Source organism: Accipiter gentilis, chromosome 9 (genome assembly GCF_929443795.1).
Source record: "Accipiter gentilis chromosome 9, bAccGen1.1, whole genome shotgun sequence".
In the NCBI taxonomy this organism is placed as follows: Eukaryota; Metazoa; Chordata; class Aves; order Accipitriformes; family Accipitridae; genus Astur; species Astur gentilis.
Window position 1 is genome coordinate 29,184,960 of NC_064888.1, and position 13,413 is coordinate 29,198,372.

Sequence of the window (13,413 nt, forward strand, 5' to 3'; positions counted from 1 at the left end):
TCTAGAAGCCAGTGGAAGGAAAACCAAACCAAACAACCAACAAACCAAACCACAAACCCAAGCCAGGGATACTATCCTATACAGACAGTTCTCCTGGGAAAGAAGAAAAAACAAACATGCAAGACCAGTGTTAATACTGTGGCTTGAAGTATTCTTGCTAGCAACAGGGTCAGCAGAAGAATCCTCTTTGTACCCAACTACCCAGAAGTACTTGCTTGAATCTCCCAAGAGACAGCGTAGTCTCTCTCGCAGCCCATGTGCCTAGTGTCCACCCCTGGGCTAGGCCATCGCTGAGACCCAGCGCTGGCTGCTAGAGGATGCTAAGCACAGGCACCTTTGATGGATACAGACCTGGCTTGCCTCTGCTCAGAAAATTAGCACCGCAGTATCCATCCCTCGTTATTAAAAAAAGGTCTTCCACACTGAAATGCCATATGATAGGACTTCAGAGGTAGCAATCTCACCAGCTGTTCTGCCAGCAATAATAGTGCACTTCACATGTTTGTTCCAGTCATCTGCTTTTCCCAAAGATATTATCAACTCAAGTATCAGCTTTGGGGACTTCAGAGAGTTCCTGCAGCCACTGCATCAATGAAGCACACATGTCCGACTGACCTTCAGCCAGACCTACCTGCAAGTCATTAATCACTTCTGAAATCCCCATCCATTACCAAGTTCCACAACAGAACGGTGAAAATATGAGATGTGCAAATAGTTTCTCTGGCAGGTTTCTTAAAAAAAGCTTCTAGCTTTAAGTTGAAGCCATAGAGAGGCTTGTCAGAAAATTTAAAAAACAAAGAGCCACAAATGTATATTTTATAGTCAGCCTTTAATTTTTTGTCTGTGATTACTGCAATAAAGTGCACCTAATTTCACACGAAATGAGATAACATAGCTCTTAATACAGCCAACATAATATCAAAAGATAAACCTCAGTGCAAAATGCTTATCTGAAGACACCCAAAGCAGTTAAGACATTTACCGTGCAAACAGCCTTTTCCAATGCACATAACTTCTGGCTGGGGGCCAGAAAATGAGTTGGCAAAACACAACAGCAGCAGGTTTGCTATTTCATTTCCAGGAGTCCTGAAGCAGTGCTCAGCTCAGCAGTCCCTTGTAAAGACTGCAGCGATGCTTTGGGTTCATCTCTGTAAGGATACTGATGAGCTCCAATTCAACCCACGTCTAGACTTAAGCAACTGGGGAATTACTACTCAGCTACAAAACAGATGGAAGAAAAGTCCAGACAAAGCAGGAGGGGGAGAGAGAGGGAAAACGTCAGAATGTATACACAGGCATTAAGCACGAATACACAGGACTGGCTGAGCTAAGAATGATTTCAAGACTTTCTCCATTTATAGTAAGCTAATCAGCTGTGAACCTAAGAATTACAACATGTGCTGTAAGACCAAAATAAGACCCACAGCCCTTTTTTTGTGAAACAGAGCTGAGGCATGCCCATTTTGTCCAGGGACATTTAATTAGAAAAGCATGTCTTGTTTTATTTTTTCATTGTTCTATTAAATAGCAGTAAGTATCAAAGTGGTTATTTAATCTGGAAAAAAACCTCAGCAGTTTCAATGTGTTTTGAACTGCAGTACAAAAGCTGTCTAAACCCCTCCCCTTTCCTTCTCCAAAATATACAGGACAGCAACTTCAACTTTACATAGTAAGAAAATATATACACATTACATACCATAAACATATTCTGCAATTTTTTTTAACTTTATACAACAGTGAGAAAAAATATAAACATTAATAAAATTAACATACAATATATTCAACACAGTAAGCAACTGCTACCAGAGGGAAGGTTGTATCAAACACTATCAAAGACAGGCAGCACAAAGGATGGCATTGCCATACCTATGTAACGCCACATTTTTTTTAATTTTTTTTTTTTTTTTTTTAGCCTAAAGCAGTTCTATTGCCAAAGATACCCATTTGAGGTAGATTCTTCCAATTCTTTAATAACACGTTGAGATTAAAAAAAGGGATTTTCTTTTTTTTTTTTTTTTCTCCCCTGAACAATGCCACGAGCATAACTTTTGTTTGAACAAAGATAAGCCGATTATCCTGTGAAGGGCACAGAGATGCTGCAGTCTTAGGCTAACTGTCTAACACTTGAAATGAAAGACAAAACATTTAACAGGAATTTGCAAATAAAATACCTTCCCTGTAAGACATGTGTCCATTCTCTAGCAGTTCCTTTATATGTAATACACATACTTAAATTTGAAGGGTGTTTACTGGTTTTTTTGATTGGGGCAGGGGTTTGAGCCTTATTTTACATTCTCATGTTGGAAAGTTGTACGGAATTTATCATACAAGACAGGATAATCTACAAAAATTAAAAGGAAACAGTATTATAAAATGGACATGTTATTAAAAATCTCACTTGTTAAGGGAATCCCAGTTGGTGCTTCTACCCAATACCCTAACTTTCTCTTCATATCCTACAGACAAACCACAGTGTAAGATTTAAATGACTGCACAGAGAACACAAAAGATGATCACATTTTTCCTTTGATTATTTAACAAACAACCCTTGGAGCTTTGAGCACATATTGTGTGTGGCAAGACTTCACACAAAGGAATTCAGGCTTTCTCAGTTTTTACATAGGTGGGCCAAATGCTCATCTCCTCAAATCTCCACTGAGCTGATATTTCAGGATTAGTATTTTCTCCATTTAGAGAAAGTTCTGAGGCCAGACAACAAATATAGATACATTGTTTCTTAAAGATCAGTACAACAATACTACTGGGTTAATAAGATCTCATTTATAACTTGGTTCTATAAAAACACTTCCTGTGCAGTCACATTCACTGCATAAATAAATTAATGCCTGAAGATGAGGAAGTTAAGCTAAAATGAATGCATCACTGTAATAACAAATTCCTTTTTGTTATTTGATAAAACACAACCACAGAGCAAAGAAGCATCCACTTAACTTCTTTGGGCACAACCACTCTTAAGCTCTGTTTCCACCCTGAACTGGACATGAGAGCATCCACTTGTTCACATGCAACTGCTGTATTTTGTAATTTTTAGAGACATTGGATGGTCATACCAATTTTGCTTTGCAGATTAACTTGTGCAGGCAATTCTGTTGTTCAGCCCCGTTCTGAGCCACTTCCTCACCTGTTCACAATAGAGGAGGTCTAACACTGTCTCTGAACTCACATTCCATGTCACAGGGCAGTTCTTTCCCAGCCACCCTAAAGCAATGCTTGCAGGTGTGTGCTGGTAAGGAAACGAACACATACAGTTTTCAAATATGTCTTGTGATTAACAATGGAAACAAGAAAACTTCCCTCAGCTTTCAATATGATAAAGTATTTCTAGCCAATTCAGACAGGGCTATAGAAATAGCCGGGTTTTTATCAGTTTACCCACTTCAATTTTTCAGAAGTAGTGTATTTGTAGTAAAAGCAACGTTAATCAAATTAGATCCTTGTGTTTCTAGTATTTGCTTGAATGAAGCTCAAGTTTTAACTCGTGTGACTGATGTCTTCTATTCCAACCAAGGTGAAGCTCCATTCATTCTACATCTTCCTTGGTTTCAGAGGTTTTCTGTTATTTTCCCTGAACTAGGCAAGATTTCATGAATCTGGCTCCCAGAAGTCATGCAGTTTTCCCTGAAGAGTAAAAGCAAAGTAGTAAACAAGTCAGAAAACCAATGATAGAAGAGTAGAGTAGGCAAGTGCTTAGCTTGAGATCACAACAATGAGTGGCAAGTCCCTAGAATTTTTTTCTGAAACACTTGCCAGTTTCTCCATATGTGAATCAACACCAAATATCTCTGAAAAAACAACTCTGAAAGAGCAGCATCACTACCAACTTCCAATTGCTAAGTAGCTTCTGCAGCCATGTGTTACTGTCCAATTCCCTTCCCCCTCTATAACAAGAAATGTCACACGTACTACAAACGATGTCTTTTTTGCACACTGCTGGGAGCGAATAGTAGTCTTTACAGACAAATGGTTGATTACACAATTTTTAACTCAAATCGATACTAAGCATGTATGTATAATTTAAATTTTATGTAAGTGATACACTACGTTACTGGAAAGACAAGCTTTTCCAAGACAGGTAGCTTTATATTCCAAGACAGGACTCAAACAGTTGGTCTGATCTCATTACAAAAGAAACCTTACAACCCTAGACTGAAAGAAACAGCTCTGAACTCTGGGTATCAGTAGAAATTATCCACCTGTTCCACCAAGGCCAGCTAGGTATCATGAAGGGAAATATTACCGAGAGACTAATTATGACATTATTTACTACGAGCATGAAAGGCTTTCCCTAATCATTGCATGAAATTCTACACATTCAAAGGGGGAGGAGTTATCAAGAGCCGTTAAACATATGTGGATAGAACCTTGGACTCAAGCAGTCTCGAAGTCACACACTGCCAGACCATGGCAGGAAGTGCATCACTGCATTCCTGCCCCATGGTCCTTTTCAAAGCATCTGGTAATAACTATAATCAGAGTCAGGCCCTGTGACTTGACTCAGTACTAATATTTTAGTGTATTATGCAAGCCATTTACAAAAGCAGCGCTTTTAAAGATAAAGATGAAATCTTGGTTTTACTGAAGCCAGCAAAGTAAGAATTTTAATTAAAATCCATTCTAATACATCTAAGTGTATTCCACAGCCATGCCATTTATGAAGAAAAAAAATCTCTTTAAAAGAATATGCTGTTTTCAAATGCTAAAAAAATGAGTTAAATGCACCCTGCAATATGAAAAAGAGAGAAGGTTTCATTACAGTACCTGAGTAGGCCGAGTGGTTTGTATCGAATCTTGCCATTTGCCATATATCCTAGCAACTAAGTCTTTTACCTGCAAACTCAGATTGATTAGTTTAGCCATTTATGTTAAAAAAACCCCAACAAAATCATAGCCCCTGTCTCCACCCTCCCACCCCTCCAAAACCCATAAAACCCCAGATAACCCAACACCCAAGGTTTACTGATAGGGAACAATTTTACAGCTGGCACAAAGTATCACCACTTCAACTCCAACCAGATCCCTGTAATTTGGGACTCTGAATTCAAAGTCATGTACTCTACACAAACATTTTACAGGCACTTGACTGCCCATGTTAAATGTTTGGAATCACCATACAAGCCTCTGGCCTCCCAAACACCCACCTCATCCTTCGGGTGAGTTAGGTTTGTTACACAAGTCTGATTGTACCTAGAAAAGTTGCCTGCAACTGCAGTCACAAAAGCCAACTATGCAGCACTGTCTGCTTCTGAAATGAATTCTTTATTCATAAAACTGTGCTTTTTTCATAACCAATCACATGCAGGTGTTTAATCCAAGCCATTCAGAACAGAGATTTGCTTCATATGCTGTGTTAAAACCCAGCACAGTGGCATCCTCTGGCAGTTACTGTACTATCACACAAATAAAGTGAGGGGGGAAAAACAGAGTAAGATTTTCCCCTCTCAGTGCAAGGGCAATAGAAACAAAAGTGAGTGTGACCCGAGATACAAAAATTCAAGGCAAGAGCAATTAACTTGTTAAAAGGATCCACGCTCTACTAATCTGGCTGAATAAAAAAAAAGAAAAATCTTCGAGAGCTAAGGATGCACACAACTGCAAAAGTTTGATTTAAAGCTGAAGAAGCCAAGGCTTTTCAAAGCTGGGGTTGGTCACTTTATCATCACTGATCTGATGTGGCTTGCTACGACAGCATGCAAAGCATTAAAGTCACAAAATTAGGACTATCATTAGTAAGCCCCGCACCACAATGCAAATGAAAGGCAATTATCCAAGCTTGATGCTATAGCACACGCAGTCGGCTTAAATCCACAACATTTTTAACTAACTCATTAATTTGAAAATAAAACAGAGACACATGCAAGATAGGCTGGTTTTTCAGTCCTCTGTATCCTGCCCTGCAGGTAGCCCTGCTCTTAAAAAGTTGAGTCAACTATCAACAACTGCCAGGAAAAGAAATAGAGCAACTCTGTGGGTTGCCTGGCTAAAAGGCAGGCAAGCTCGCATTTTACAGTTGTTAAGAGTCCTGTTGTTAGCAAAAAGAGTATTTTCAGTGCATTAGAATGAGCATATACTTATGTACTTGCAAAGACATGATGCAGACAGAGAAACCACCCCAGAACAAACAAAAACCCCCAAACTTATATGCCTTACCTTAGTTCGATAAAACAGCCTTGCATCTTCCCTAATATCACATTTTATGTGCTTATCTAAGGCACTGCAAAGCTTCAGTAAGTGTTGCTAAATAAAGACAAAAGTGTACAGCTATTTAAATCCTCGAATGTCAAAACCAAAAGCTTTCTTCAAATATTATTTCAATTTAAAAATTATATGCTTCAGTTTGAATTTTTCTTAGAAACATACAGTAAGGAGGGGGGAAAAGAAAGAACATAAGATCCTCTATCAGTTGTTTGTATGCACCTGGTAAACCAGGTCTAAGAGCTTTAAAAAGTAGTTTCAAGGATGACTCAGGTAATTTTCTTTTGTAGGAATTGGCTGAGCAGGTAAAACATATCCAAGGTTTATGCACTGATCTTTTAATTCTCTCTAAATTTCTGATTACTTTAATAAAGCAGTTTTGCAACTTCATAATCTCTTCATAATGGCTCCCAATATCTTCCACATTCTGTGAATTTCTTCATAAAATTCCTGTTTGCAATCCCTCACTAAACAGCTGCAAAGAGGCTCTGCTCTGCAGAACAGGTGAGACATGCTGAAATTCTACTCACAAACATTTGCTGGTGTCTCAAGGCCATGACAATTTACCCAATCTAACTGGAAGAGGACCAGAAATGGTTATATTGATTGTCTAGCCTGCACAATATTCAGCCACACCCCTCTTGCCACTTGATGGCTAACAGGTCAGTGAATAATGGACTCTTTCTTCATGAAGAAATACAGATACATTAAAAAAATATATAAAAAAAGATCAAGTTCTCCACAAATCTTCATGAAGGCAGTTGTAAAAAACAAGTCCCAAAAGATCATCACAATATAATTATTTTCTTTACCACATACAGTTTTGTTTCAGATTATACTCTGTGATTATCTTTTTGCATCGAGTAGGAAACTGAGACACTTAAGCCCTGAAGTGTAACCAAACATTACTGCTTTACTTCTCTCAAACAGTTCATGACAGATTTCTTAAAAGCCAACAGTGATTCCATGGGGCAGAAGGTATACGCAAACACCTTGCAGCAAATGATCACAGAAATCTGAATAGGATTACTGAAAGGCTAAGCAGAAGGTATTACTTAACAGATGTTCACATCACATGGCACAAAGGAACTATCACTACAGAGAACAGAAGAGATACGGTCCTAGCTTTCACTTGCTGCATGGCTGCACTCCAGCACAGAAAACTGTGATGTGTTTGAACATATTTTACTGGGTGTTTTCAAAGTGGTTTTCTTCTAGACTGAAAAATGTCAGCCTTACTTCAAGAGTTCATAGGCTCATTGAACTTCTTAGAATTTCTGTGTTGAGTTAGTCTCCTGTTACTTTCTGAGAAAGATTAACAAAATAAATGTCTGCTGATCCACAGCATTATGTTTTGAGGTAGTTCCATCTGCAGAAATGCAGAGAAAGCTCTTCTGCATTTACTTTGCCCCAGAACAAAAGTTTCCCCCAGTGCTATTATCCACTGGTGATCTTCCATCACATGACACCCTTACAAAAATAGACCAAGCGTGCATGATAAATAGTCTTTTAAAATCTAAAGATCTAGCCACTGAAGTTACTCACCCTTTGATTAGAATTTACAACATCAAAGAAACTAGCTTCATTGACTAGATGAAGGAGGATGTAGATTAGGTAGTATGCCTGGAGAGAAATTCAAAGAGCTTTAGTAGTCAATCATAACTCTTCACATCTAGATACAGCACTATCTTTGCTTTCTGGAATGATTCCTCTAATGGCCAGATCAATGGACAAGTATGTCTACACATTTGCCTAAATAACTAATTTGAAACACTACATTCATATATTAGAAACATTTTAAAACACTGGTTTAAGTTACCTAAGTAACCTACAAAACTTTCTGTAGTTTTAATTACTGAAAATTAAATTCAGCAGTTGGTTTTATTTTCCCTATCATCTACATCAAGGTCAAAAGCAAGGTCAAAATACTTACTAAGAGATCTCCATGATAGCCTCAAACCAATATTCAATTTTTGGATGGATGGAAATACAACATCTTTCTAATACTTGCTTTTGAGAAAAGATTCATAAATCTCTTTCTGAAGCCTGCAGGTGAAGGTCTGGCTCAGCCTCAAACAGTTTCCACTGATTACATCAGAAGGGAGGGAGGATGGCCTTCTGATTACAGAAGACAGGACTCAAGACATCCATGTGACTTAGCCATTCAGGAAATCTGATGATTTCCCTGTTTGTAAAACAGCCTAATACAGCTTCCTCTGTCACATGCTACTTCTTTCCTTCCACCATGACTATAACCAAAATTGAACACAAGTAGTATTTTAACGGATGAACAGCAACAAAATAGTGTATGTACAATTCCATGTACAGAACTGTCCTTAGGTAACAGAAATTAAAATAAAAATTCTCAAAATTGTAGAAGGCGCATAAAAAGACAAATGCAAAAAAGCACTATCAGCTATACACCTCCTGTTCTAGTTTTGTATGAAGGTGGTCTCCAGTGGCATTCTGCTGCTCCAGTCCTTCTCTCATCTTCTTTAGTAGATTAGAAGGTTTCATGTACACCACAAAATGATGCAGAAGAGACATCTACAGATACAAGCATTAACAAATTGGAGTGGTTTACTGGCAATAGAAAATTGGAAACCTAGTGCCACTACAATATTATTTGTCCACTAAGACAAGAACATAAAGGGGATTTTTAATTAAAATGGAAGTTTTCATGCTTTGGGTAATTTTTGACTATTCACAAACTGAAGTGTTTGTATGTTGCCTCAATAAAAAAAAAAAGAACCCTAGGAAAACAAAGAGTGACTCTACATGAACACAGAAGGAAGACTGAAAGAAGTGTAGGCCTCTTTCCAACGTCCAAAATGAATGTTTAGGCACATAAACAATAATGCACTTACAAGCTGCAGAACATGCAGGTTACACACATGTGCAAATATACTTCTAATACTAATCTAAACTAAAAATTACTAATTGGTCATTTTGCAAGGTTCCTGAAAATAGGCTTACAGTATTAAAACATAAAACACAAAAAATATACGTGTTTTCTAAACTTTCAAATTATACAAATACAACACACATATGCAGTACCTGCTTGTCACTGTCATCAGGTATTTCTATATGCTTTTTATTAAGAAGCTTTGAAATTATCAGTAGGCTAAGACGTCTTCTTACTTCCCTGAAAAACAAAAAAGTTTCTTTCCCAGAGAACTTCTTAAATCCACGCTGTTTCTACAAAGTATATGAGGCTATGCATGGCTTCCCTAGAAAAACTTGCCTACAACTATTAAATTGGATTTTCTCAATATCAGTGCTATTAAACTAGTAAAGAGGCTAGTAAAATGTAAGTACCCTTATCTGATTGCAGCTTTTCTTCTGCACAAATAAACACTGATAGATGCTTGCCTCCAAGCCTGAAATTGAGCATCCAATTCATTCTCCTCAGATACATTATAAATTTATTAATTTCAAAGATATAGAACGCCTAACAGATTAACACTTAAAAGCAGACATGAATCACCCAAAGAAAATTTCCCTATTGCATTTATCAGACTTTGTGCTTATACAAATAAATCAGCTGTTAAGAATACAAATAAATTAGCTGTTAATGATACTACATATTTCTGATGTTACAGTGTCATTACCGTCCGCGTATTATCCAGCCAGGCACCAGCTGAACTAGCCACAGGAGATTATGGTGATGAGTGGAGAGTTCACTCACTGCCAGGCAGAGCTCGGGCATCTTTAAAACAACAACAACAAAAGTCCCCATACTGAAGAATGGATATGGTGGGCATTTGTTTTATTTGCAAAGGAGTACACATCTACTCCCTAGAAACATACAGAGCATAAACGTTAAAAGGAATTGATCTAATAAGAGATGATGTGCATAAAGGTATTTCTACATTGCACCTGTAGTTAAGTCTACTAAATACTATTTTATAGTAGGATAGTTGAGATTAGATTGCTTTTAATGACATTTTATCAGCTTAGTGCAATCATTTCTTCAGAGAGCCATTTTAAACATACAGCTATTTTAGTAAATATAAGATTAAGTTCAATACAACAGTTCCCTTGCAGAAGAGGACAGGCAATCATAATGTTATGGGACAAAAACCCTCTCAGTATACCCAACCACCTCCTAAATCTCACACAAACCCAAAACTGCCAATTTGTTCATATTACATTTTCAAGCAGTATTTTTCTGATATGTCAAGAAAAAAAATTAAAACTTCAGATGTTTTTCTTGAAAATTAAGTTGCAGTTTCATAAATCTAGTACAAGAAAATTATTTATGAAGTTACCTTTGCATCCCAGTCTTTTATACTTATCAGAAGCTTTATGAAAAGGCACTGAAAATCCACCAAAGGAATTTGCTTTAACTGTTTCTCCAAGCTTATTTTAAATAGCAATAGAAGCAGCAGCAATATTTCTTGATCAGTATATCCACCTTGAATTACTGTTGTACAGAAACCTAGAAACTTTGAAAGAAATAAAAAGCATTAAAATCTGAAATTGGGTTAGCTTATTTTAAAGTGTGATGAGAACTTAAGTTTTCCACCCTCACATTAAAATGCACCTAAAATGATATATTGTTCTTGCAACACCTGCGTACTAACATCTCCCCATCTGCCAGTAACTGCACTCTTTTGGTTTTTTTTGGTTTGGTTTGGGGTTTTTTGGTTTTTTGGTTTTTTTAACAGACCTCCTGGAGGCTCATCTTTTGAACATGGCAATATTCCCTGGACATTACAGGAGTAGGGAAGATCTTTCTCCACTGCACAAATAATCCTCATCTAACTGAACAAAAGACTGACAGACTTTCTAAATACAGAAGTAATACTGAAAACGTAAATCAAGATATTTTCCTCACCCAAGCATTATCACATGGGTTACTTACAATATGGGATGTGTGTGTAAATGAGAACATACATTTATCAAGATATATGTATCCCGTCTCTAGTGGAGATGCTCTGACTGCTTTCTCTTGAACTAAGTGATTTTACAGTCAAAAATCTCTAAAGAAATGATGTCAGGAAGATTTCAGAGTTCCTTGTGGAAGTATTTGAATCAGTTATAAAGTCTGTATTTTCACCATACAACCTTTAATCAGAGAGAACTAGCCTGTGAGGTGCGACCAGCACTCATTCAGCCTACAGTCTTACAGGACACAGTGCATGGAACAGCTCACTTCCACAGCAGAGTCAGTCACAGCTCTACCTGCCTTCCAGGAGCTCCCACCTCATTCACCTTGTGCTGCACAGGGACTGATCACATACCTCTGAGAGCTGAACTAACACACTGAAGCAGCATAAAACATACCACCCAACATCAACTCCCCTTCCCATTTCCACTGGAACACAGAAATGGATAGTTTTTTTCTACACAAAGGAGCAGAGACATTTGATAAAGTGCCACAGCTGGAAAAGGGAGGCAGCAGAACTGTGCAGTTGTGAGTGAAGCTAATAGAAATCAGGAAACTTTAGAGATTGCAACAAGCCTGCAATAATATCCGATTCAGCAGAAACCCCAGTATAGCATCTACTCTCAAAACATGCCCAGGAGTAGATTAAGACACCAGGGTTTTTGCTAAAAAACAAAACAAAGCAACAACACACCCCACCCCCACCAAACCCTCCACAAAACCCCCTCCCACACTAACTAGAGTTTTCTCACCTTAATCACATTGATTAAATTGTTTTCTGGTAGACTGAAGAAGGCTGAATTGGCAGAGGTTAGGTCTTCTCTTGGCTGTTGTTTACTCACTGTTTCTTGCATCTGACTTCTAATAAAAGAGACACTAATCTGAGCAATAAATCAACAATTTAAAAGCCCACAAAGGCTTATTTGCATCAAACTGAAGAAAAAAAAACACAACAAACTCTGCATGTTTCAAAATGCCTTCAAATCAAAACAATCCTCAGTTACAGAGCACACACACCTATCTCAACTTGTAACCAATTACTTACAATTCTGCCCAGCTATTTAGGCAACAATTCTTGTAAACCTCTATTAGGAAGGTGCAGGACAAAGGACAAAGCTCTGGTTTGCTGAATCCTTACCTGTCAGGCATTGTCTGAAGTTCTTGTTTATGTACTCTTATGAAGACCTGAGCTGAGAATTTATAGAAGAGTATGGCTTGATGGAAGGGAGGGGAAATAAAGGAGAACCTTCTGATTCTACATTCTAAGCACAAGCCTTGCTTTCACAGGATCTAAGCAATAAATATCAAAAGGAAAACACTTACAAAATATCACACTCGTTAAAGTTGGGCTGAAGATGCTGCAATGGAAAGAGAGATCTAAACGCAACACCCATATTGACAAAAACAGCTGACACATCAGCTAGTGAAGGAATCCATGGTTTAGACTGTTCATCACTGATGGAAGCTACAAGTAAAAGACATGGAATGGATTAGTTTTAAATTTAGTTCTTAGCATTAGTTCCTTTTAAGGGAAAAAAGCTGAGCAGTCTGCATCAATTCTACCAGCTCTTATCTCAGAAGAGTTGGTACATTGAACAATATGCATATTTTCAGAATGCTGAGGGGAAAAAAAAAAGTCTAACATGGTATTTTATGCTAGAGAAACACCTTGCCTATGTAACAGGTGAATTATTTTAAAGTTGCACTCATTTTACCTCACAGGTCTCTTTCATCACAAACAGCAGAAAAATCAGGGAGGCAATATTTACTTTTAAGAGGATACATAAATTACCATTCTGTGTAGGTAGAGGCATGGGACTGCAGTAGAGCTAAATAAGATTTGAAAACAGGCAATGTTTCTAGAAAGAAGTGCTAAACAGATGGAATTCACTTATTTGATAGAAGTAAGAAACAATGCTCATTGCAAAGAGGCCTGATTTGTACGATGACTTGTATCTGAAAGTCTGCAACTGTACAGAGGATTCTCTATAGAACACTGAACTAGCAAGAAAACATCAAAGTAGACATAGTGTTTTCCAAACAATGACAGAAGTCACTAGAATTCTGAATTGGGTCAATTTTGTGTCTTAGAGCTAAGTTTGTAGGAAAAACCCCAAATATAATGGAACATAACACTCAAGACACTGCAGCTTCAGATCTTGATGTTCAATTCAGTAACAAAAAAACCCAAACCAAAACAAAAAAACAACAAAAAAGATGCATCCTTAGTTAAGCACTGGAACAGAACGTCTCAGAATGGTTTAAAGACTCCACAGTTGGCAATTTTAAAGTGGGTAGACTACTTTCCA

General features: G+C 37.6%; 1 protein-coding gene across 2 annotated transcripts in view; it reads right to left on the bottom strand.

Annotated features, from left to right (window-relative positions):
- Positions 1-810: 810 nt before the first annotated feature.
- Positions 811-13,413, bottom strand: part of SLF2 (SMC5-SMC6 complex localization factor 2) — a 31,369-nt gene continuing 18,766 nt past the window's right edge. For both annotated transcript variants that reach the window (XM_049810625.1, XM_049810626.1), the window contains 10 exons: positions 12,428-12,569; positions 11,857-11,965; positions 10,485-10,661; positions 9,825-9,922; positions 9,271-9,358; positions 8,638-8,760; positions 7,759-7,836; positions 6,169-6,255; positions 4,780-4,848; positions 811-3,639 (listed from right to left, as the gene is read on the bottom strand). In XM_049810625.1, the coding sequence (XP_049666582.1) occupies positions 3,604-3,639; positions 4,780-4,848; positions 6,169-6,255; positions 7,759-7,836; positions 8,638-8,760; positions 9,271-9,358; positions 9,825-9,922; positions 10,485-10,661; positions 11,857-11,965; positions 12,428-12,569 (1,007 nt within the window). In that variant the 3' untranslated portion in view covers positions 811-3,603. The remainder of the gene's footprint in view (positions 3,640-4,779; positions 4,849-6,168; positions 6,256-7,758; positions 7,837-8,637; positions 8,761-9,270; positions 9,359-9,824; positions 9,923-10,484; positions 10,662-11,856; positions 11,966-12,427; positions 12,570-13,413) is intronic.